Genomic DNA, 26,196 nt, shown 5'->3' with positions numbered 1-26,196 from the left:
CTTACTAAAGCATATCCTTTTTGCCTAACACCAATCCACAGAACATTGTGCATGCTTTCTAATTGGAAATGTATTTCTCTGAGTGAGACTACTGCAACTTTTTATGTTTCCCTTCATTCCCTTGAGGTATGTTATGGGTTGAATTGTGTCTCCTCTCTAAAATATATGTTGAAGTCCTAACTCCCAGTACCTGAGAAAGTGAATTTACTTGGACACAGGGTTATTGTAGCTGTAATTAATTAAGTAAAGATGAGGTCATAACAGAGTAAGGTGGGCTTCTAATCTTATTGGTGTTATTACAAGAAAACAGCCATGTAAAGACACAGAGACAAGGGGAATGCCATGTGAAGATAGAGTGATGTATCTATAAATCAAGGAATGCCTGGGCTACCAGAAATTAAGAGTCATGGTCCAGATTCTTGTTCACAGCCCTCAGAAAAAGCAATCTACTGACACCCTGATTTAGAACCTCTAGTCTCCAGAACAGAGACAATAAATTTCTATTGTTTTACTTATGATACTTTGTTGTGACAACCAAGCTACACTAATACAAAGTATAAAGATATCATTTTAGATAAAAATTCTTCTTACACTAGAATTCTAAAGCTCTCATGTGTTGTCCAGTCTCTTGCAGGCACTGTCCTTGGTGTTCTTTGGTTTACACCAATCTATTTTCTTTTTAAAGATTTATTTATTTATGCATATAAGAACTGGTGTACAGGCTAGAGGTGTGCTGTGTGAGAGGATACCAGAGACAGAGTGGGGAACAGAACAGATGGATCTACTGAAATATACTGCTGAAGGGAGCAATGGGTTGAGACAGCAGTGGTCTGCTGTGCCATGGGGGTTAGCTCCCTGGTTAGGGATTGAACTCATGCAGCAGTGGCTGTGGATAGCTTCATAGTGCTGAGACTTAACTCCTTGTGTCACCAGGGAGGCACAGCACCAATCTATTTTCTATACCACTATTATTTAAATATTTATTCTAACAAATGCAAAGATCTAGTGGTCATTCTGCATTGTCTGCAGCAGATCCTCGAGTGATACCTTAGAAAATTTTCCATTCTCTACTCACTTGACTTTGCAACCCTTTCTCCCCTTATGCCTTCTGTGCACATCACTGAATTCTAAGCCAAACTTCACATTTCTCTTTAGTTGGCTCACTGTTACCAGCAATTTTCCATTTCCATCATGCTGTTCCTTTTGTAATATCCCCACCCTAGAGTATTATACTCCTTTCCAAAACAGTCTCAAATGGTAATGTATTTGTTTATTGATTCTCTGTCACAACTAACTGCACACTGAGATATCAAATATATCTTTGCCCTCAAAATAATGTATGGCTATTTTATAATACTTGTAGTAATTTTCTTTGTTTTATCAGTATCAGTGCACTAGTGTTCCAGTGTATTAAGCCCTCGAGATCTAGCATCCTTAGACTAGGTCATGATTCCATAACAGACCTACCAGAAATATATTCTGCAAATTTCAACTTTCTGCTGTACACCTCCTGACTTGTTCCCCTTCATTCCTAAGAGAATACAGCAGTGGGCTCAAATTAAACTCTTTCTGTTCATATCCATCATTATTATATGTCATATCTCCTTACTGACCATAGGAGGATCCTTCTTAGAAAGTCACAGGAAGATGATTTTATTTATTATTTTTTAAGACTTATTTATTTATTTATACAAGCTCTGGGTGCAGTCAGAAGCGCAGGAGGGTGAGAGAATCCACCAGAGCCAGAGCGGGGAGCAGAACCGGCAGACAGACAGAGGACACTGCTGAGGGGAGCAGCAGGTGCCGCAGGAGAGGTCTGCGCACCATGTGGGACCCTCACCCTGCGGCCGGGGATTGAACTGGCACTGCAGAGGCGGTGGGCAGCTTCACAGCCCAGTGCTCAACCGCTGCGCCACCGGGAGGGCCAGAAGATGATTTTTAACAGTACATCTCTTAATTCTCTCCATGACCTGGTGAAGTCTCTAAATTAAATGAGGAAAAATATTTTTATTATATTCTATTAGTAAGATTTTTGAGCCTGGATGTATAATTATACATTTGTCCATTTATTATTTTATAAACTCAATAAACACATGTACTTATGTACTCGGTACATTATAAAAAATATAATACTTGATAGTAAAATACAAAAGTTCTAATATTTTTCCTAACTCTGAGTGGAGATATATAAATTATTTAAAAAAATGTTTGTATCATTATTATCTTTCATTTAGAAACTATAGGTAAAATAATTCCAAACCTAAAATTAAATTTGTTTCTCTCGAAGAATGTAAGCTGGAAATAATGTAAATTTTACCAGTAACATAGGAAGCATACATGATTATAAATTAAAATTAAAGATAATTTGTTATGCATAAAGCCCAAATGAAGCCATTCAGAAGGAATATAATCATTCAAATAGATGCTTGGTATGACAGAATTTGAATGGAAAAGAAGAAACTTTAAAGTTCAAATAGTCAACCATGATTTATTATAAACAAATGAAAACCACAGGAGAGAACAAAATTAAATTTATCTTTAACAAATAACTTGCTTTACTGAGACATATTTTTGGTGACCATTCAAGTGAGTGTGTATGCAAAAAAATCCCTATCTCACTTTTTTTCAACTCAAGTCAATATGCTTAGTTTAAATTGAAGTTAATAGCTTATGACAGTTTTTAAAAAATAGCTGTTTTTTATCTTTTTCCTTTATTAACCATTTTAAATATGTAGGAAATTTAAGAATTTCTAAGACTAACACTTGTAATTATTTAGCCTTGAGGAACATGAAACACTCATGTTTCTTATCCAACATTCAAATTATTCCTTCAATGGAGTATGGATTTTAATAAAATTTAAATAAAAGTATTGTACATCATATTTAAAGTTTTTTTCTGTAATTTGACTTGAAACGTTAGACTGTATTTCTTTTATCTGATTTGGAATCAGATTAACTGAAAACATAATGAAATATATTGCATCAAAAGAATCCATACATTGTGTCATTATGTAAATTGAGCACACACAGTTTACATATAATTTAGCAAGGACATAGCTAGTGTATGGTAGACCTGGGATGTGAATCAGGCAGTTTGGCTCTGGAGTCTTTGATCCTAGTTGCTACAATTCGCCTTACACTCATAGTTTTACTTTGCTGTAAAGTTTGATTTTTTTTTGATAATAGGAAATATGGAAAAGATGAAAGCAGACTTAGAAGCTTATTCATTCATTTAGAAAACATTTTTTGAGTGGTGATATGCAAAATCAATAATATGAAATCACTAATTTCAAGAAATTTACAATCTAATAAAGGGAATAGAAGATATGTTATATTAAAAGAATGTGTTAATCAGGGGAATTCCATTTTGCTGTAATAATAAATTGACCCCCAAGTTGCATCTTAAATCAACAGTCTGATTTGAGTCAAAGACTCTTCAGGGTTGTTGCCCTCTACACATATCTAAGATATTTTCATCTTGTAACTATACTATCTTTATGTGGCTTCCACTGTCATCAAGGCAAGGGAATAAAGAAAACTAGAAGACGCACATCCTCTATTATGTACTTCAGTTAGGAAATAGTACATTTAGTTTCTTTTCATATCCCATTAAGCAAATTTATTCACATGGCCCCTTGAACTTCAAAGAAGCTGGGAAATAAATATAAGGGCACATATGGCTCTTTGATCAGCAATAAATGCCTTGACCAAAAAGTAGGTACCGTTAATTGGAGCAGATGAGATTTGGACAAGAGTTAGTTTTGAAACTACAGGAAGTTGACTAGAAAGTGGTAGAGAAAGTCCTGAAGTCATAACAGAGACCAGTGAAAGAAATTGAGAAATACAAAGCATAAGGCTCTGGGCATCCCGTAAGAAGGAGCTGTAGCAAGTCTTGTCAGTACCATGGAGAGCTCATGTCATTTAATACAGTGATACCATGTGATGCCAACTGTAATGCCTTTATTCATCAACAGTTCATTCCACAAACATTTATTAAATACCTAAGATAGATTTTGTGAATATAAGTCCATAACATCTAACAGTCTAATGTGGAAGATGGACATTTCTCTACAATGTAATAAGTAGTCTTCACAGCAGAACTATTCTCTGGGTACATGAGAGCATTGAGATGTGCTTAACGTTAATAATGGCTACAGAAAGGAGTTGTACAGGAAGATATTGTGGAGGAGATGATTTATGATCTCATATTAAGTGATGGTAAGAATCTGGCCAAGCCAAAGGAAAAATGGTCACTTTTTAAGGCCAGGAATAAGCAAACTTTTGTTTGCTTTTTCTATCTGACCACTTGGTCAGATAGAAAATATTTTAGACTTTTGGAGTCATAATAGTAGGTATCTATTGAGTATCCTTTTTGTTTCACAGATTTTCAAGATGTAGAACTATTCTTCACTCAATGGTTGTACAAATATAGTTATAGAGAGAAGACCTAAAGTTGAGATGTGAACATACAACTATATTCAGTTTGGTTTTTATGAAGTATGAAGTTTGAATAAGTGTCAAAATAAATGAGCCCAGCAAAATAGATAGGGGGAGAAATGTCATGTTGAGAAACCTAGGTTTACTCAGGAAGTATGAATGACCACTTAAGGATATAAACCAGTGGGATGAAAAATTAACTTTTAGAAAGATACCTGTATTTAAAATTAACCTGAGAATGCAAAACTGAACTTAAAGTTAAGTGCACATATGCACTTAACTATGAGATGTGTCTAGCAGAGGACAAAGTAACTGATGAGGAGTTACTGTGTTTGGACAAGGAAGGAGGGAATAAAGGGTAGTGGGGAGAAAGGAAGCAGGAGAAAGAGCGAGAGACCTGAGCTTTGGCCTAGAGGAGGGGCCCTCTTCCTGCTCATGCTTAGATGTTTTGCACTACATCAATATATTTGGAAAGAATTTATATTAGAACAGGAGTCTGTTCCAGAAATTAAGGCACTTCCACTTAAAGGTAGAAGAGGGAAGGAAAGCCCATTGACAGTGTATGATAGGAAAAGTACCTGTGTTCAGGTACCATTCATTTGCTCTTATCCTTGACAAGTCACTTAAATTCACTGATTCTTGGTTCTTTTATCTCTAAAATGAAAATGATGATGATTGTTAACACATATAGCACTATGTGCCACATATTAATTTAATCTTCACAGCCACCCTACTATTATCTCGATTTTACTAAAGAGGAAATTGAGGAACAGAGTGGTTGAGTAACCTGCCCAAGATCCCACAACTTCTTGGCAGTGAACCAAGCATCTGAACCCAGGAATACTGTCTCCAGAGTCTATGCTCTCAATCTTTCACTTTTCCTGCCTCTCCATTAGTAGTAGGTAATAATAAGGATTAAAAACCTGACAAAGAGAAGGCATTTGGTGAATGGTTAGTGCTGGAAGAGGAATGGAAAGAGCAGCACCCAGTATTTTTATCTTTGTTTAGCTGCACTGAGTGAGGAAAGAATCAGGTTAGCATAGAATAAGCTCCTTTTATATAACAGACAGGAGATTTGCAAATAGCATGGGTCTTCATACATTTTTTTTAACTCATTCCCATGGATATAACATTCCAAATGATTTTAGGAGGCTTTGGTGCTTTTTAACTTGTAGACTTGAATCTGAAACCAAATACTTTCAAGTCAATGCTTTAAATACTAAACATGCCCAGTTCACATGTGTGAGTGTGTGTGTGCATATGCGTGTGCATGTACTATTCATTGTCTTGTAACATGACTTGAAAGCAATTGTTTTCATACCCATCTTCATCAAGCTGGTACTTAACAGATAAGCTGCAATCAGGATATTTTCAGGAAGTTCTGTGACTATTTTTCAGCATATAAAATCATGTGTAGCTTAGTTGAAATATTTGAGTACATTCATCTAGCAAAGAAGGCAAATAATAGACAATTCAAACTTGGTAAGTAAACAGTTATTCATATTTGAATCAAATAAAAAGGTTAAAGAATGACAAAATGGAACTCCATAATTCATTTTCTTTCTTCACTTTCAATATAGTCCTAACTTTGCAAACGTGATTTTCAGAAGCCTGTGCTTTTTAATCAATGGAAGCCTTTAACTAGACTTTGTAAAGAAAGAGTAAATGATGAAGAGAAAAGAATAGAAACCATCTTAAAATATTTGTGCAATTCTCCTACATTTCTTGTGTAATATTTATTAAATTTACTAAATTTCCCAACACAGCACTTTAAAGCATCTGAAAGTGTTTGAAATGATAAAAGAATTCTTAAGATTTGATCACTATTAAATACAAAGTTTACATTTTCACATACAAAAATTTGTGATCTTATTGTATTTGTTCTCTGTTTTCTGATATCTAATCCACAGATGTCTTAGTTCTTGAGACCATGAAGAATAAATCAAGACATGTTTTTACCCACTTTAACACCACCCATGGCAAATTGCAAACTAAATAGATTTGAGTAATTCACATCTTTAATCCACAAAATATCGAATTAACCCAACATGAGTGTATAATTTTCTCACTACACATTGATTATTTTTGGTAACAAAATCTTCAGTGTATTTCTTAGAAGTGAATAGCCTACATTTTAAGAGAGTATGTACATTTTATTTTAGAGATGGGGATCATAGAAATTCTAGTTACAGATCTGAAGACCCAAGGTATGCACATTAAAAGCATAGAAGAGTATTCCTGAGGGAAAATGAAGTTCATACAAGGTTTAGTCACAAACTTAAAATAACTGAAGACTTGTCAAGGAAAATGACATTCTGGAAGGCACAGAAATATGTATCACTGTCTTAAAAGGGATGATGGAGGCAACTTTAGAACAATTAAAGACATCATGAGCCTAATATTGCAGAGGTATAATGTGGATAAAGGAAACTCTGGTATATACTCCTATTCTTTAACCACAACTTTGATAAAGAAAACAAATATTAGATAGGTTTAATTTAGCTATCCAATGGTTTGTGGAATGACTTAAATGACTTTAAAATACTCATAGTTTGCCAAAGGAAGACTTATTTTAAAGAGTTATATTGATTTTTTTATTGGGGGCCTCCCAGGTGGTGCAAGGGGTTAAGACGTAACCTATGAAGATAACCGCAGGCACTGCAGCATGAGTTCGATCCCTGGCCAGGGAGCAACCCACATGGCACAGCAGACCTCTCCTGACTCACCTGCTGCTCCCCTCAGCAGTGTATTTCAGTCAATCTGCTGTTCTGTTCCCCACTCTGTCTCTGGCGAATACTCTCACCCCCGGCCCCACACCTCTGGCCTGTACCCCAGCTCTTGTATGCATAAAAATAAAATAAATCTTTTAGAAAAAGAGATATATTAATTTTTTATTGAGTAAATTTGACATATAACATTGTATAAGTTTAAGGTGTACAGCTTATTCCTTTGATACATTTATATATTGTGATTTGATTGTGGATATAGTGATACTATAGTACATAATTATAGTACAAATTACTGTCCATATTTATTACACTATGTGTTAGATCTCTATCTTATCCATCACCCCATGGTAACCACCATTTTACTCTGTTTTTTATAAGTGTTACTTTTTTAGATTCCACATATAAGTGAGAGCATACAATACTTGTCCTTTTATGTACTTTTCTCACTTAGCATATGTTCCAGCTCCATGGATGTTGTCACAAATGGAAGGATATCCTCCTTTCTCAATGCTCTCTAGCATATACCATATTGTATATGTGGTCCACATAATTGTACCCATTCATCCATTGGTGGGCATTTGGTTTATTTTTGGTGTCTTCGCTGTTGTGAATAATGTTGCAAAAAACATGAGAATACACACACACACACACATGTTAAAATCCTGTTTATTTTCCTCTAGTATATGCTCAGAGATAGAATCATGTGGTATATCTATTTTTAATTTTTTGGGGAGCTGTATTGTTTTCCATAGTGGTTGAATCAATTTACATTCCCAAGAAACATAACCATTTCCTTTTCACCACATCCTCACCGGCACCTGTCATCTTTTGTCTTCTTGATGTTAGCTCTTCTGACAGGTATGAGGTGATAGTTCATTGGGTTTTGATTTGCATTTCCCTGATGCAAATCTTTTCATGTGTCTGTTGGCCATTTCTATGTCCTCATTGAAGAGAATGTCTATTTGTTTTTTATGCCCATTTTAAAAGCAAATTGATTGTTATTGGTTGACTGAGTTTTTTATGTATTTTAGATATTAGCTGTTTCCCCAATATATGATATGCAAACCTTTTTCCCCATTCTATAGGTTGTCTTTTTGCTTTGTTGATTATTTCCTTTGTGTGTGGAAACTTTTGACTTTAATATAGTTTCATTAGTTGATTTTGCTTTTTTTGTTTGTGCTTTGGGCATCATGTTCAAAAAAATCATTGCCAAGGCCGATATAATTAGCTTCTTGTTATGTTTTCTTCTAGGATTATTATGGTATCAGGTCTTAGGTTTAAGTCTTTGATCTATATTGAACTAATTTTTGTGAGTGGTGTAAGATAGATGTCCACTTTCTTTGCTCTGCATGTATTCCTCTAGTTTTCCCAGAATTTGGTGAACAAAACACCCTTTCTTTTATTGAATGTTATTTGATGGCTAGATACTACATTGATATTTATATAGAAATTATTGACATGTGGGCCTCCCTGGTGGCCTAAGGGGTAAGTCTAAGTGCTAGCGTTGCTATGGCCTGAGTTCAATCCCTGGCCAGGGAGTTAACCTGGCACAACAGACCTCTTTTTCACCTGCTGCTCCCCTCAGCAGTGTATTTCAGTAATATCTGTCTGTTCTGCTCCCCGCTCTGTCTCTGGTGTATCCTCACTAAATGATCTTATCCCCACACCTCAGGCCTACACCCCAGTTCTTCTTGCAATAAATAAATATTTTTTAAAAAGAAAATTTTGACACAGAAATTATAGCTCGATTATAAATATTCTATTTTTCAATGTGTATACACAATATTCAAAAGAAAAAATTATTTATAACATGAATGCTTGGGGTGAGAGTACAGTGAAAAGAAGCACAGTAGACTGTAGATGAGGACTATGGGTGTCTTGGTGGTGGATGTGGTATGATAACAATATCTGATGGGGATGACCCTATACCTCTAACTCACATACACTATCCAAAAATTTAAAAAGATGTAAGAAAATAAAAAAATAACATTTAAAAAATAAATCACATATAATGTTGTAAACCAATTTTACCTCAAAATAATTTTTTTTAATTTTGCTAAAATTGAGATAATCAATCCTGTAGGACTTCAGAATTTGAAGGCTGTGCTCCATTTTTTGGATACAAAATTAACTCAGACAAACTCTATTACTTGAAGTGCTTGCTTCCTCTCATAGTACAGTTCTCTTGGAAAAGTATAGCTTCTTTATCTAGAGAAGAAATTCTTCATGAAATTTTCCTTTGTGTGATAGTTTGCACATAACCACAATGATGAAAATGAAGTCTATTATAAATATACTATACACATTTTTATATTTATATACCTCCCTGAAATACACTGTGTATTAAATTCTTTTATTATAGATTCCGTTTTCTCTTTTGCAAGTAATGTTAAAAGCTTATATATGTATCATATTATCCAGCATGCAGCAGGATAACCACCATCTTAAATTTAAATTCACTATCAAATTTAAATTTCAGTTATTACAAGAATAGGGTTTCAAGTCAAATATATTAATTAGATGATATGTCTTTCACAATATAAAAGCCATCAAGAAAGTCACTTTGGTGGATGCTGTAAATTGTGTTTTGTAGAATACTGAAAGCTAATTCTGACTGTTCTCATTCTCCTCATTCTCATTTCATATGCATACTTCTACCCATTATGTCTGCCTTGGTGAAATAGTCTCCCATCTTTCTTCTGTTTGTTTAAATTGTATTCAGAGAGTTATGGAACTGAAAGGAGTCTTAGTGATTGGATCAACATACATCTGTGTGTGGCAGAGATCAGATAGTCTTTTGATTATTTCCTGATTCCTCATGTAAATAAAAACAAGTCCATATCGGAAATATTAATGTTCCTCTCAAGACTCAGTCCCAGTTTCCCTCTTTAATAGAGCTATTTCTGACTGTGTAGCTGGGACACTGGTTTGAATTCCATTTGCTGTATGACCAAGAGCAAATTCCTTTTCCATTATGTTAGTGTCCTAATTGGTAAAATGGAAAAAATAATAGCCCCTATCTCTTAGGGTTGTTAAGAGCCTTAAATAAGATAATATTCATGAAGCACTTAGAATAGTATCAGGTCATAGAAACTGTTCAATAAGTAGTAGTTATCATTAGTATAATTGTCAATATTAATCCCTCTTTTTCTCCTATTTTCTATTTTTCATTAATACCACTCAGTTAACACTTATTTTCTGACTGTTCTATTTAGAATATTAGTTTATTACAGTTCCTATATTTCTCCCACATACTTCCCAGAACCTGACACAGTATTTGATGCAAAATAGGGGTTCTGTAAATATGGTTCTTTTCTGCCAGTTAATATGAGGGTAAGTAGATTTCTGGCCAACTTATCAATTTTCTCAAAGAAAATGCCAGTTAAAATGTGGTTACACTATAATATGTTGGTGCTCTATGGTAAAAATGTAGACTGATATTTACTCATAATTTTATTTTTTATTTTTTTTTCTTCATATATTCTTTTTTTTTTTTATAAATTTTATTGTTATATTCCCCATACAATTGCAGCCCCCCATTCTGACCCCAATCCCTCCCCTCCCGCCCCCGCTCCCCTAAAAGTGTCTCTGGTTCATAGTTTTTTGTTGATTTTGATTTTCACTTTCTTATAGTTATTCATTTTTCTGGTCCCTTATTTAAGTTTTCTAGATTCCTGCTATGAGTGAGACCATCCGGTATTTTTCTTTTTCTTTTTGGCTTATTTCGCTGAGCATGATCCCTTCCAGCGCCATCCATGTTGCAGCAAATTGCATGTGTTTATCTTTTTTGAATGCTGAGTAATATTCCATGGTATATATGTACCACATCTTCTTGATCCAGTCATCTATTTTTGGGCATTTGGGTTGTTTCCAAAGCTTAGCTATTGTAAACAGTGCTGCTATAAACATAGGGGTGCAGGTGTTCTTTGGAATTGATGTTTCTGTGTCCTTTGGGTAAATACCTAGGAGTGGAATTGCTGGATCATATGGAAGCTCTATGTTTAGTAGGTCCAGAAATCTCCACACAGCTTTCCACAGTGGTTGGACCAGTTTGCACTCCCACCAACAGTGCAGAAGAGTTCCTTTTTCTCCACACCCTCGCCAACATTTGTTGTTGCTAGTTTTTTTAATATGTGCCATTCTCACTGGTGTAAGATGGTATCTCATGGTAGTTTTGATTTGCATTTCCCTGATGACAAGTGATGTTGAACATTTTTTCATATGCCTGTTGGCCATTTGCATTTCCTCTTCAGAGAAGTTTCTTTTAAGCTCTTCTGCCCATTTTTTGACTGGATTATTTTCTTTGTTGTTGTTGAGTCTCATTAGCTCTTTGCAGATTTTTGTGATCAGTCCTTTATCATTAGTGTTGGGTGCAAAAATGTTCTCCCAGTTGGTGGGGTTTCTCTTTGTTTTTGTTATTGTCTCTTTTGCTGTGCAAAAGCTCTTTAATTTGATATAGTCCCAGCTGTTTATCTTTGTCTTCACTATCACTGCTTTGGGTGATGTGTCTGTAAAGATGTCTTTGATGTGCAAATCACGTAGTGTTTCGCCTATATTTCCTTCTATATATTTTATGGTTTCAGGTCTTATGTCTAGTTCTTTAATCCATTTTGAGTTGATTTTTGTGTATGGTGTGAGGTGGTGGTCAAGCTTCATTCTTTTGCATGTAGCGACCCAGTTTTCCCAGCACCATTTATTGAACAAACTTTCTTTGTTCCAATGCATATTCTTTGTTCCTTTGTCAAAGATTAGTTGACCATAAATCTGTGGGTTTATTTCTGGATTTTCTATTCGATTCCATTGGTCTGTATGTCTGTTCTTGTTCCAATACCATGCAGTTTTGATGATTATGGCTTTGTAGTATATTTTGAAGTCTGGGAGTGTGATGCCTCCATTCCCTTCTTTTTTTTTCAGGAGAGCTTTGGCTATTCGGGGTTTTTTGTGATTCCATATGAATTTCATCAATAATTGTTCTATTTCTTTGAAGAATGACATTGAAATTTTGATTGGAATAGCATTGAATCTGTATATTGCTTTTGGAAGGATGGCCATTTTAATAATGTTTATTCTTCCAATCCATGAGCAGGGGATGTCTCTCCATTTCTTTGTGTCTTCTTCTATTTCTTTTAACAGTGTTTTATAGTTTTCTTTGTATAGGTCCTTTACCTCTTTTGTTAGATTTATTCCCAAATATTTGATTTTTTTTGTTTCAATAACAAAAGGGATGGTCTTTTTGATTTCTTCTTCTTCAGATTTATTGTTTGTGTATAGGAAGGCTACTGACTTTTGCGTGTTGATTTTGTATCCTGCCACTTTACTGAACTGATTGATGAGTTGAATTAGCTTTTCTGTGGAGTTTTGGGGTTCTCTATGTATAATATCATATCGTCTGCAAATAGTGATAGTTTGACTTCTTCTTTTCCTATTTGGATTCCTTGGATGTCTTTCTCTTGTCTTATTGCCCTGGCTAGGACTTCCAGTATTATATTGAAAAGCAATGGTGAGAGTGGACATCCTTGTCTTGTTCCAGATCTTAATGGAATTGCTTTCAGCTTTTCACCATTGAGAATGATACTGGCTGTTGGCTTGTCATAGATGGCCTTTATGATGTTGAGGTATGTTCCTTGTATCCCAAGAATTTCAAGGGCTTTTATCATGAATGGGTGTTGCACTTTGTCGAAAGCTTTCTCAGCATCTATTGATATTATCATATGGTTTTTATATTTCTTTTTGTTGATGTGTTGGATAATGTTGATTGATTTTCGGATGTTAAACCATCCTTGTGCCCCTGGAATGAATCCAACTTGGTCGTGGTGAATTATCTTATGGATACATTGTTGGATTCTGATAGCTAAAATTTTATTGAGGATTTTTGCATCAGTGTTCATTAGGGAGATTGGCCTGTAGTTTTCCTTTTTTGTTTTGTCCTTGTTCGGTTTTGGTATTAGTGTAATGTTGGCTTCATAGAACGTGTTTGGTATTGTCCCTTCCTTCTCAATTTTTTGGAAGAGTTTGTGAAGGATAGGCACTAATTCGTCTCTGAATGTTTGGTAGAATTCATTTGTAAATCCATCAGGTCCTGGGCTTTTGTTTTTGGGGAGGTTTTTGATTACCATTTCAATTTCGCTAATTGTAATTGGTTAGGTGTTCTATTTCTTCTTTATCTAGCTTTGGGTGATTGTAGAGTTGTAGGAATTTGTCCATCTCCTCTAGATTGTTAAACTTGTTTCCATATAACTGTTCATAGTAGTTACTGATTATTCTTTTGATTTCTGCTGTGTCCGTTGTGATTTCTCCTCTTTCATTGATGATCCTGTTTATTTGTGCTTTCTCCCTTTTTTCCTTTGTGAGCCTGGCTAGGGGTTTGTCTATTTTATTGATTTTTTCAAAGAACCAGCTCTTGGTTTCATTGATCTTTTGGATTGTTTTTTTAGTTTCAATTTCATTTATTTCTGCTTTGGTTTTTATTATTTCTTTTCTTCTACTGGTTTTGGGGTTTTTTTGTTGTTCTTTTTCTAGATCTTTGAGCTTTGAGATTAGGTTGTTTCTTTGCGTTCTTTCTTGTTTCTTGATGTGAGCTTCTATTGCTATATATTTTCCTCTTATTACTGCTTTTGCTGCATCCCATACATTTAGGATATTGGTGTCCTCCTTGTCGTTCAATTCAAAAAATTTTTTAATTTCTTCTTTGATCTCCTCATTAGTCCAATGGTCTTCCAGTAGTGTGGTTTTTAATCTCCATGAGGTAGGAAAGTTCCTTGCCTTCTTTTTATGGTTTATTTCTAGTTTGATGCCTTCATGGTCAGAAAAGATGGTTGATATGATTTCAATCTTGGTGTATCTGTTGATGTTTGTCTTGTGCACCAGTATGTGATCGATCCTGGAGAATGATCCGTGTGCGCTTGAGAAAAATGTGTACTCCGTTTTTTTGGGGTTTAGTGTTCTATAGATGTCTGTTAAGCCCAATTGCTCTAGGTCTTTATTTAGAGCTTTGGTTTCTTTACTTATTTTTTGTCTTGTTGATCTATCCATTGTTGATAGTGGTGTGTTGAAGTCTCCCACTACGTATGTGTTTTCTCTGATGTCTGTTTTCAGAGAGGACAACAGTTGTCTGATATATTTTGGTGCTCCTTCGTTTGGTGAGTATATGTTAATGAGTGTTATTTCTTCTTGAAGTATTGTCCCCTTGATCATAATGTAGTGACCATTGGGGTCTCTTTTTATCTTTTTGAGTTTGAAATCTGTTTTATCTGATATAAGTATAGCTGTTCCTGCTTTCTTTTTTGGTCCATTTGCTTGTAGGATTGTTTTCCATCCTTTAACTTTGAGCCTATTTTTATCTTTTGTAGCTAAATGTGTTTCCTGGAGACAGCAAAAGGTTGGGTTTTGTTTCTTAATCCAGGCTGCAACTCTGTGTCTTTTTATTGAAGAGTTTAGTCCATTTACATTTAGAGTTAATATTGATATGTTAACATCTGTATTTGCCATTGTGTTTGTCTTTCCTTTGATTTTATTTATTTATTCTTTTAATAACTTTTTTTTTTTTTTGGCCTTCTTTCATTGTTATTTGTCGCTCTGAGGTTCTGGCTTTAGGACTCCTTGTAGTATTTTTTGGAGTGGGGGTTTAGTTGCAATGAAATTCCGGAGTTTCTGTTTGTCTGGGAAGGTCCATATTCTTTCTTCAAAGAGGAAGGAGAGCTTTGCGGGATAGAGTATTCTTGGTTGGCATCTGTTTTCTTGGAGTCTGTTGACTATGTCCCTCCACTCTCTCCTTGCCCGTAGTGTTTCTTCGGAGAAGTCTGATGTCAGCCTGATTGGTTTTCCTTTGAATGTTATCTGTTTCTTCCCTCTTGCCAGCTTCATTATTTTTTCCTTGTCCTGGATTCTTGGGAGCTTTACTATTATGTGTCTTGCTGTATTTTTCCTTTCGTCGTGGAAGTTTGGCGTTCTTCTTGCTTCTTGTATATCAATTTTCAGCTCCTTCTTCACATTTGGGAAGTTCTCTTCAATTATCTCTTTGAATATTTTCTCTGTTCCTACATCTCTCTCCTCTCCTTCTGGTATTCCTATAACTCTTATATTTCCTTTCCTCATGGAGTCAGATAGTTCCCGAAGTCTTTCTTCGTTCTTTTTCCTTCGTACTTCTCTTTCCTTTTCTGTTTTGGTTCTTTTTATTTCTGTGTCTTCAAGATTACTTATTCGTTCTTCCATTTCATCTATTCTGCTTTCATTGCTTTTCCCAGAATTCTTTAGTTCTTCCATTAATTCTTTGATCTCCTGCATTTCTTTTACTTCCCTCTTTAGGGACTCAATTTCTTTCTTCTGACCATTGTTTTCCCTCTCTAGGGACTCAATTGCATTCTTCTGATCGTTGATTATTTTTCCCTTATCATTGTTTTCCTTTATGACTTCTGTCAGTTTTTTAATCACAGCAATTTTAAATTCTCTTTCTGGAAGGCTCAGAAATTCTTCCAAGTTATTGTCGTTGCAATCTGGGGGCTGGCTTTCTTTTTGTGGTGTGCTTTTTCTCTGGAGAGTTGCTAGGTTGCGTGTGGTTCTTCTCCTCCCTACTGTCTGTTTTCTAATTTGCCGTATGCGTTGGGACACTGTGTTGTTGGGACTTGCCGGCATCTTGGGTGGGCTTCTCTGTTCCCCTCTGGTTCTTCCAGGAGTCATCTGTCAGTTTCAAGCAGCCTTTACTGGAGAAAGGTCCCTGTTCTAAAATGCCGATGTGGGGAACACTCCCCTGTGCGCCTGGTCTGCCCCGGCGGTGGGTTCCTGCTCCCCTCTGGGCTTGGACTGCAGGCCAGAGGGGGTCTGGCGTGGGCGAACTTCCCCCGCTCACCTCTGGCTCCTGAGGAAGCCTTGTGCAGGTAGTCTTTACTGAAGAAATGTCCCTGTTCTAAAATGGTGATGTGGGACACACTCCCTGCGCTTCTGGTCTCAGGCACACTCTTCTGCGCGCCTGGTCTGCCCCGGCTGTGGGTGCTCGCTCTCCCTGTGGGCTCAGACTACTTGTTCAGAAGGGGCCCGGTGTGGGCTAACTCCCCAGCTGGCCACTAGCTCCTTCAGTAGCCTGTGCTGGGGTCAAGTCGCTAGGTGGCACCAGAGATCTCTCCTAGAGCCCTTGGGGAGCTGATTTTCCACCCCGTGGGACAGGGAGCAGAGCGGGGATGGTAGGGTACACCTCAACGGCTTTGGGGTGCTGTGTCTGCCTTGTGCCCCACCGTCGTGGGGATCCCACGCCCCTAATTTTGTGCCCCGGGTCTCAGTTCCAAAGCCCTCAGTTCCAGGACGCGGGCTGTAGCCCAGATCAGTGGCGCGGGAATGGCGCCTTTTGAATCCTGCTCCCCTGCCTGGGCGCCTTGTTCCTGCTCACTCAGGGAGGGCCTCCGCCGTCTCCCCGCAAGCCTAGGTCGCAGGCGCAGGGGCCTGGGCAGCTGCAATCCGAGCGCCGCTTTCGCGCAAGCTTACCGGGCGGCCGGGGCTGTGTGCTGGTGCTGGTCTCCTCCTGGGGGGCGGGGCTCTCTTTAATGGCGCCTGGAGCTCACCTCCGCGGCGGATCCTGCAGGGTTCGCCTCAGCTCCCGTTCACGGGGTGTGGTGGCTGAAATAGTTCCTTTCCACTCACAGTCCCACTTGCTGCATCCGTTTTTCTTGTTGGGCGTTTTGGTTTGTTGTTTCCCTCCTCTCTGCCGGTCGGAGAGTGCTGCCTCTGTGGGCGGGGGAGGGGAGCAGGGTTCTGCGCTTCCCTCCCTTCTGGTCCTCTTTTATGGCAACTTTCTTCTTTGGGCAGTTTGCTGGAGTCGTCCGTTTATCTTCCGTGTCCCAGTTCTCACTGGGACCTGCCGCTTTTCCTCCCTATTAACTTTTTTTAATGGGAGATCTTACTGGCAGCGTCTCCTCGCCGCCATGTTGCTCCGCCCCCCTGTTACTCATAATTTTAAAAGTACATAAACAGGTCCTCAACATTCATGTTTGGGATGGTTTTAGGAGTAGTGTAAGAAGATAGAATATTTTGCCTTTACCATGGTCATTATATAAGACACTGCTGGATACTTATAAACTGTTTATCTGTACCAAAGTGATATGGCTAATATTTCTACAAGCCCTGAATTCTAGACGTTTACTCAAACACATTTTTATGCACATTCTGGCTACACATTAGAATTGTTTGGTGAACTTTTAAAACTCACAATACCCAAGCTATACCCCAAACCAGTTAACTCAGAATCCCTGGAAACCAGTATTTATTCAGTCTCTTTAGGCGATATCCCTGTGTAGCCAACAGTGTTGCAGACTGTTGGATGCAAGAATGTTTTCTGTGGTATAGTTACCCAGGGCAGGTCGTGGGACAATTGAAAAAATATAGCTATCGTATAAAATTTTGTCATTTGGTATCCAGCCTAGACATTAACTCACTTTCTAAGAGAGGTTTTGAGGAATGAGATGTTTGAATGTGAATCCTGTGAACATGTGAACAAAATAAGGCGTTAAAACCTTATTTTGTTTGATTCATTTCCCTTCCCGCAAGATTGTGGCTGGAAATTTTATTTTCCTCTCTAGCCAGACTGACTCCCACCAGTGTGTCATTTTCCACACATTGACTCTCTGCTTTATGCCCAAACTGGGGAGAGTGGCAATTCTTGAGTCATGGCTACTGACTCTGTGATTTCCCTAGGAGTCTCTTCTTTCTGCCTAACTTTATGGTTTCATCGACTTGATGAATTTTGTCTCAAGATGTAGCTTAGAAACAACTTGAAGGAAGAGAGCATCATTAAGATATGTCAAAATATAAAGTTATTTTTCTAGTTTCCAGGATGGCAAATAAAATCATTTCTCACTATATAATAAGGGGACTGGGGTCGTTTCCAGGGTACAGGACTTTTAATACTAAAGTCAGGAAATTCCTGACCCGCCTAACCACCTGCTCTCTAAAATAACCTAATGCAAACCCAAATATTTTAACAAACTCCTCCCAATAACCACTTAACTGAGAGTCCTCCCATTTCTCAGGGGTATCAGATCTCCCTGCTTGTAAATAATTTCAGTGTTTACCACACACCTTGGAGGTGTGGTTATGTTGGTGTTTGGTGATGGGCAAAAACCTAGAAAATATTATACCAACAACTTTAGTAGGTTACTGATTCACAGTATTATTTTAAATGTTTTTTTTTCTTTTCTGATAATAGAAAGTGGAAACTATTTAACATATGAGGAAGTCAAATAACATTATGAAAGCTTAACATGAAAACAATGTCCAGAAAATATTGTTGTGCCACAGTAAGACCGGCTTTGGTAGTCTTTGTAACAGTTTCTTATTTTTTCTTGCAGGAATCATGTCTGACCACCAGTTTGGTAACCAGTTTATGTGCAGTGTGGTGGCCTCTCATGTGAGTCACCTGCCCACAACCAACCTCAGCTTCGTCTGGATTGCTCCACCTGCTGGCACAGGCTGTGTGAATTTCATGTAAGTATCCAATGTGAGCAGTAAGGAAGGCAAAAATTTTTGCCTCTCCTACAGTTACATTTAGGGTAACTACTTAAATGTATTATAATTTCAAAAGGTTTGATTTTAATTAAAGCCACTTATTTTGGTGTCAAAAGAGGTCAAAATTATTAATAATAAGTAACCCTAGCACTTTATTTTTGCATATTTATATACACTTCAAGAATTCTACATTACATTGATGTTAGCTAACAAAATTGCACAATAAGATAGAAGTATGTGGAAAAACAAGGCTAAGAAAATGACTAGAAAATAAGATAAAAACAAGTACAAAATATGCTGTAATACCCCATACACTTTTTGTAAGAAAGCCACAAATGTAGTTTTGAGCTTTCTGGTTGTTAGTGTCAGAGGGTAATGTGATCAGTTATGTGATTCAATGGAAATCTAATGAGTCTTTCAAATTCTTCATGAAGAGGAAACTGGGAATATAGTGAGCAATGCCCCAGCAGCATCCTTAAATAAACACTGCATTGTTTTGGTTCACAGACTGTGAATTGTGGCATCTCTCAATATACAATATCCCCCTACCACTGTCTCATAGTCACCACTCCTCCATCCTGTAGTCTTCTCTTTTCCACCCCCACCCCAAGTATTTAATTTTTTCACTTCTTACACATGATATACTTAATTAATTTCATTATATTTAATGTTTATTGCCCGTCTCTTTCTGCTAAAATGCAAATTCCTTGACAGTGAGAATTTTTTTCTACTTTGTTCACTGATTCCCCTCCACTGTTTAAAACAGTTTTTGGCAAACAGTAAGCAATCACTAAATATCTGTTGAATGGATGAGTAAGCCACTGGAACAAGGTCAAAGACAGCTCAGAAACAGCTATTCTATATGGACAATCAAGCAAAATAAGGAGGCATCTTGAATGATTTTTTTATTCCAGCTTTTTGTTCAGACAACAAAATCCTCTAAAATCTGTGTTCTTCCAAGATTTATCACTACCTTTCCTTCCCCCTTGATAACTTGCAGTTCAGTGTCAAGGCTTCCTATGGCTCCCACATCACTGATGATATACACTTCTGCCTGTCTTCTGGGTTAGCCAGGCTATAAACATCAGATTCATCCCACGTAGCTAGCTGACATTTAATTCCTTGATTTTCTCACTCAGGAAGTTTTTCATAACCTGAACCTTTTCATTCCAATATTTCTTTCTTGCTAAGATACTGCAGTAGCATCCTAACTGGTCTGCTCACTTCAGATAATAGAAAGTCCTCAATAAATATTTCTTAATTGCTAGTAATGATATATTTTATTGATTATAAGATAAAGACCTTTTTTTTTTTTTACCATTTTGGGAGCTCTGAAGTAGCACCACATCTTACATTTGATGTCATCTTACAATTACAGTTGGCAGCATTGATTCTTACAATTGATGGTGATTTGGATATGAAGAACCTCAGCAACTAATATATATCATTTAACATGTATGTGGCCTCTCTAAAGCTGGCAGTTGAATCGACACTGTTCCCCATTCTGTTATCTGATGTAGGTACAGTAAATGTATGATATACATGCTGTGATTTTAAAACCCAGTTACCTATTTAAAAGTCCATCATAAAAAAATCCCACAGTGAGAATTATGGAACATTTAAACTAAAACCCAAGACAATAATATAGATTTCTGTGTGTGCCTTTCCCAGAGAAGAGCAAGTAGCACACGGCCTGGATAAACCAGCTGTCACTGGTAAACCACTTAGCCACACAGCCATCAGGGTCATCTGTTTACGGCCTTTCTGGTCAAAAATAATCAAGTGAGAGACATAAAGGAGAGGATGGCTTGAGGATAAAGTGGCTGGTTTTACTGGTATAGGTTTATAAAATGGATCAGCAACTAAAATTATTTTATCCTGAGTCTTATGACACCTGTTGATAATGTTTACATTTTAAGTGATTAATTTCACTTGGAAATCTGCTTGATGTCTAGATTTTATGACAATTTAATTTTCTTTACTTTTATATTTGTTAGTTTTTTTTTTCAGTCTTCCCTGGTCTGAGGGGGGCTGTGCTTTATTTTTTTTTTTATAATTTATTTTTTATTTATATCTTTTAGTTTTTAGTGACTAGTAAGATGTAAGTTGAAAGAAGTAATTATCCAAACTTCTTGGATAGAAATTTAAAAAAATCCCAAGGTTGAGGTCAGCATGTGGAAGGAAGAGGGAGGGAGAGGAGGAGGAGGAGGGAGAGCAGGAGAGAGGAGGGGGAGAGGGGGAGGAGGAAGGAGAGGAGGGGGGAGAGAAGGGGGGAGAGGAGGGAGAGAGAGGAGGAGGAAGAGGGGGAGGGAGGAAGGAGAGGAGGAGGGAGAGGAGGAGGTAGAGGAGGTGGAAAAGGGGGAAGAGGAGGAGGGAAAGGAGAAAGAGGAGGAGGGAGAGAAGGTGGAGGAGGGAGAGGAGGGAGGAGGGGGAAAGGAGGAGGAGGGAGAGGAGGAGGGAGAGGAGGTGGAAAAGGGGGAAGAGGAGGAGGGAGGAGGGAGAGGAGGAGAAAGAGGAGGAGGGAGAGAAGGTGGTGGAGGGAGAGGAGGAAGAGGGAGGAGGAAGGGAGGAGGAAGGGAAGAGGGAGGGAGAGGGAGGAGGGAGGGAGGAGGGATGGGAGGAGGGAGGAAGGAGGGAGAGGGAAGAGGGAGAAGGGGAAGGAGGAGGGAGGGAGGGAGAGGGAGGAGGGAGAGGGAGAAGATGTGCAAGGGTAAGAACAGGATACAGGATGGAAGACAGGGAGGGAGGGAGAGGGAAGGAATGAACAGAATCTCCAAGCCATGTATCCCTAAGAGTTAGTGAGAAACTACCCGGGGAAGGGGGTTATACAGTCATAGTTACAACATTAGATTTTTGAAATGTTCCAACGAGCTGGCTACTGTTCTAAGTAGATCACATCTTTTCATCTAATTTTTTCTTATAGTAATTTTATAAAGTAGGTGCTATTATTGTCTATGTTTACAGAAAAGGATTTGAAGTACAGAGAGGTTAAGTAACTCACCTGGTGAATGACAGTCTGGATTCAGAAGGCAATCCAGTTTCAAAGACGTGATTTTAGTCCTTCTAAAATGATCACTTATCTATGTTAAAACATCTGTGGTATTTATGCAATAAAAATTAGTTAGAATTTGCAGTGTGAATGCAGAATCTCCTGACCTTTTGAAAGTGCCAAAATGTGTTCCCATGTTCATTTTTAAATCTGTGTCTATATGAGAAATAGTAATGTTATCTAATACATTAAAATATTGAGACAACAGTTAAAACTTATAAAATGTGGAGGGGCATCCCCGGTGGCGCAGCATTTGAGCGCTGGGCTGCAAAGCTGCCCGCCGCCTCTGCAGCGCCAGTTCAATCCCCGGCTGCAGGGTGAGGGTCCCACATGGTGCGCAGACCTCTCCTGCCGTGACTGCTCCTTCCCTCAGCAGTGTATTTCTTTGTTAGTCTGCCTGTTCTGTTCCCTGCTCTGGCTCTGGTGAATTCTCTCACCCTCCCGCGCTTCTGACTGTACCCAGTGCTTGTATAAATAAAAATAAATCTTTAAAAAAAATAAAATGTGGAGAACACAATAAACTAACGCATCAAACATGGAGTGTGTGTGTGTGTGTGTGTGTGTGTGTGTATTCAGGCAGTATCTATCATGTGGGTCCATTCTTTGGATGCTGATTATATCCCATTCCTGGTTACAAAGGGACTTCATATAGAGGAAGTATGCGAATGAAAGACCAACTTCATCTTCATTAGATTTAGGTTTAATTGCTTGGACAGAGATGTTAACATAATATTAAAATATTAAAGGAATATAAAAGAAAATCAGTTTGTGCCTCATTTAATGAGGATTTAACCTTAAATGAATTTGATCAAAATTGAGAACAGACTGAATCAAGCAGTGTTCTATTTAAGATACTGAGCAAGAACAAAGAATGAACTCAGGTCAGCAAAAGATACACAGGTAGATCATAATTGAACACTTGCTATTTTAAAGGAAGATCCTCCTAGAGCACCATTTTTTAAAAGTACACAAAAGAAAAAGAAAAAAAAATCATTTTAAAAATTGAAGACACTAGCAGTTTCTGAATACCAGGCAGGCTCAAAATAATACAGATGGAGAGATTTGAAGTGCTGGCTTAAGTGTATCTCAGGTGCCTTTAATTTTTGATGAGAGTCATTCCAGTCTGTCTGGAGAATTCCTTGGGAAAGAGTATGGCTGCCCACTTATTTCCATTGATCAGAAGAAAGCATCCCAGTTATGTTTGCCTTGTTACTTAAACATTTGAAGTAAGATCAAAGACTCCCTCATGAGTGTGTTTATTGGGAGTGCATTCATACCTACAGATAAGGATGCCAACAGTTGATACATATAAATATTATTTTATTTCCTAGATTACATATAGCTTACTGCAAAAATAAATTACAGGACATATAAAGCTGAAATGAGAGTAGCCACACTGTTTGATAAAACCAGATATGCTATTTCCCAGAGGAATTTCATCTGTCTCCTAAATCACATCTGTTTTTTTTTTTTTTCTGATTGCCCAGTTTTCTTTTTTTAAACAGACATTTCCCAACTTGAGACAATTGTTTCAGTGCTGCCTCAAAAATGTACTCTTGAATGACAGGATTTAAAAAATACTACCTGCCCTTAGAATTGACTGGTTAGGAACCTGATAGCTCCCATTTCCCTGCAGTCCCCTGTTTTTCATTGAAGTTAAATAGCCAGGGCCTCCCTGGTGGCGCAAGGGATTAAGATGCAACCTATGAAGCTATCTGCAGCCACTGCAGCACGAGTTCAGTCCCCAGCCAGGGAGAAACCCACATGGAGCAGCAGACCTCTCCTGATTCGCCCCCTGCTCCCCTCAGCAGTGTATTTCAGTTGATCTGCCTGTTCTGTTCCCCACTCTGTCCCTGGTGAATCCTCTCACTCCCCACACCTCTGGCCTGAACCCCAGTTCTTGTATGCATAAATAAATAAATCCTTAAAAAAATGTTAAATAGCCAATAAGGTTTGGACAAGGAGACAGTTTGAGTTCAGGGACTTAACGCATGTTCTTATTTATCAACATTTTTGCAAATTCAGTTAAGATTTTGCATTTTAAGATTTTTAATTTTAGGGAGTGTGATAAAATATATCCATTAATCCTCAGGTGTGAAGGAAATGATTTTTGTTATATTAATTTTATAACATGTTTTTTAAAAAGTTAGCAGATACTCAAAAGACGACATTCTCCCTTCATTATTTTCTACACTCCTTTCTCCCTTTCTGCATCTCTGCCTTCTTCCAAGAAGCCACAATAAACACTGGTTATATTAATCTTCTAGAGTCATTGTGGCACTTTTCTTTGCATCAAAGTCATAAGATCATGAATTATATTGAGAAAACTCTTCTATTTCAGTAATGAAATATTTTTAACTAGGATCCAAATTCTATGGAATTCTATTCTACAACAGATGTTAGTGAATTAATTTTTTAATCTTCTTTCTTTTTAGGTAGATGTATTAGTTTTTCCTAATGTTAAAACTAGAAGCAAAAAAAAAAAAAAAAAAACCCCAAACAAACAAGAAACACCTCTATGGCAAACCCACCCTTTCCTTTTTCCTATTCCCCTTCCCTTCTTGTAATGGAACAATAACTTATGGAGGATATTTAAGTTAATGAACTGATGATTAGAATCCACAAGATGCTCCTTATTACAAGGCCTTGTGGTTTAGATGGGATTTCTATTCCACTTAAAACCACATGGAACATTTGTGGAACATTTGTGAAAGCAAAAAAGACCAAAGTCCAAGTAAATCTAAAAGCTTTGTAAGTTACAATTATTAATAGTTCTCTGTATCTAATAGAAATTTCCTAACTGAGATATGGGCAGAGATTTCTCTATTAGTAGAATTGATGAAACCAGTTTTAGAAGCCTCAAGTGTGAAATTATTTTTTTCTTTAAACTGCCTACAGAGTTAAAAATAGTGATGAGAAAGATCTGGGAAACAGGTGTATACATTTTTCTCATGGCAACTCCATGAGAAAGTCACTTTTATAGTCACTTGAATAATATATACTAGCTGTAGGATTTTTATTTTTGCTCTACTTTAAGTAAAATCTCTTAATACTGAATATTTTTATAAGACTGAGTTAAAATTTTGACTGTTTCTTCTAGGTAAGAATATTTTAAAGAACTTACTTTGTCTTCTATGACTTATTTCAATAGACCTGTATATGTATTCATATACAGATATATACATATATACCCAATATATATGTATTCTAAAATTGTGATTGAACTGTATTTTAACCACAGTAGTGACAAGCCACATGTGACTACTTAAGTTAATTAAATAAAATCAAATAAAAAATTCAGTTCCTTCATTACACTAGCTGCATTTCAAGTTTGCAGTGTCAAAAAGGGCTAGTGACAATTACATTAGATAGCACAGAACATTGTCATCATTATAGAAAATTCTCTGGTTTACGATTCCCTAAACAGGGAATCTAATGAGTGATCTTTCCCTCTAGTGTTGTCTTAACGTTTACAGAATTTAATCATGCACTTCAAAGGACATTTAGAAGGACATATAGAAGCTAAGATTTTATAGTTGATCTCTGAATTTGAAACATTGTAACTGCTAACCTGACCAAATAAGGTAGTTTTATGCAAAAAGTTATCTAAGTGTTCATTTTAATTGTTTGCTAGTGCAATAATTTCTTTGGGCTTAACTTTATGGGCAATGGTAGGTCAAGTGTAACAGATAAGGATTCCCTCTTGTTACCTTCTCATACAGTTCTGAGGGCTTAGTGCTGCTTTTTGGTTGTCCGGAGCAAAGCTGACTTTATTCTCCTTGTGCCCATCCCTGGATCTCAGCTCTTGTTATCACCTTGCTAGTTCTCCTCTATTTCCTGTAAGTTCTGGCCCTTTTCAAATGTTCTGTTACACCATGGGGAAAACTTACTGCCATGTACCTAATACTTAAAATTAGCTGGTCTGAAAGGTTAATCATTATTAATTTGAAAATGAGTGATAATGGAATTTGGAATGCCATTTGATGATGATGATGATTATAGAAGAGCAGCTTTCATAAACTGAACATCTGTATACCAATAGTTCCCTAAATTCTTTTACTCTCCCATGACCACTGTTATTAGAGGAAGATCTTGAAGAATTCAGAGATAAATTTGTTTCACTACAGAACTTGGCCTTTTAACTACATCATAATTTAGGATATTACTTTTTAATAGCAATTTAGAAAACAGTATAGTAATTTGGAATTTGCTTGGACTAGTAAGTGATAAAAGCATAAAGCATAATTTCTACAATTTTAAATACATTAAAATTATGTTTGCAGAAGATTTCTGGCTTCATGGAAGACTGAACTCACATAGCAGAAACTCCACTAAAATCACAGAAACTCTAGCCTAAAATAAAGCAAAAATCTTAAATACGTATAAAACTCATTAGATAAAAAGTGAAAACACAAAGTGCCACAAAGAAAGTAGAGGTATCGATGCTGGATTAGGAAGTATGAGCTGACACTGTGGTGGCCCAAGGTATTT

The 26,196-nt window shown here is 37.1% G+C and overlaps 1 protein-coding gene across 1 annotated transcript in view; it reads left to right on the top strand.

Annotated features, from left to right (window-relative positions):
- Positions 1-26,196, top strand: part of RELN (reelin) — a gene marked incomplete at both ends in the record, with an annotated part of 436,674 nt that overhangs the window by 103,469 nt on the left and 307,009 nt on the right. Inside the window, one exon of the mRNA XM_084229490.1 lies at positions 18,500-18,635. Coding sequence (XP_084085616.1) covers positions 18,500-18,635 — 136 coding nt within the window. The remainder of the gene's footprint in view (positions 1-18,499; positions 18,636-26,196) is intronic.

This window comes from Talpa europaea (genome assembly GCF_964194135.1).
Source record: "Talpa europaea genome assembly, chromosome: 3".
NCBI lineage: Eukaryota > Metazoa > Chordata > Mammalia > Eulipotyphla > Talpidae > Talpa > Talpa europaea.
The sequence above is the reverse complement of the archived record's forward strand: the minus strand, read 5'-3'. Positions and strand labels throughout refer to the sequence as shown.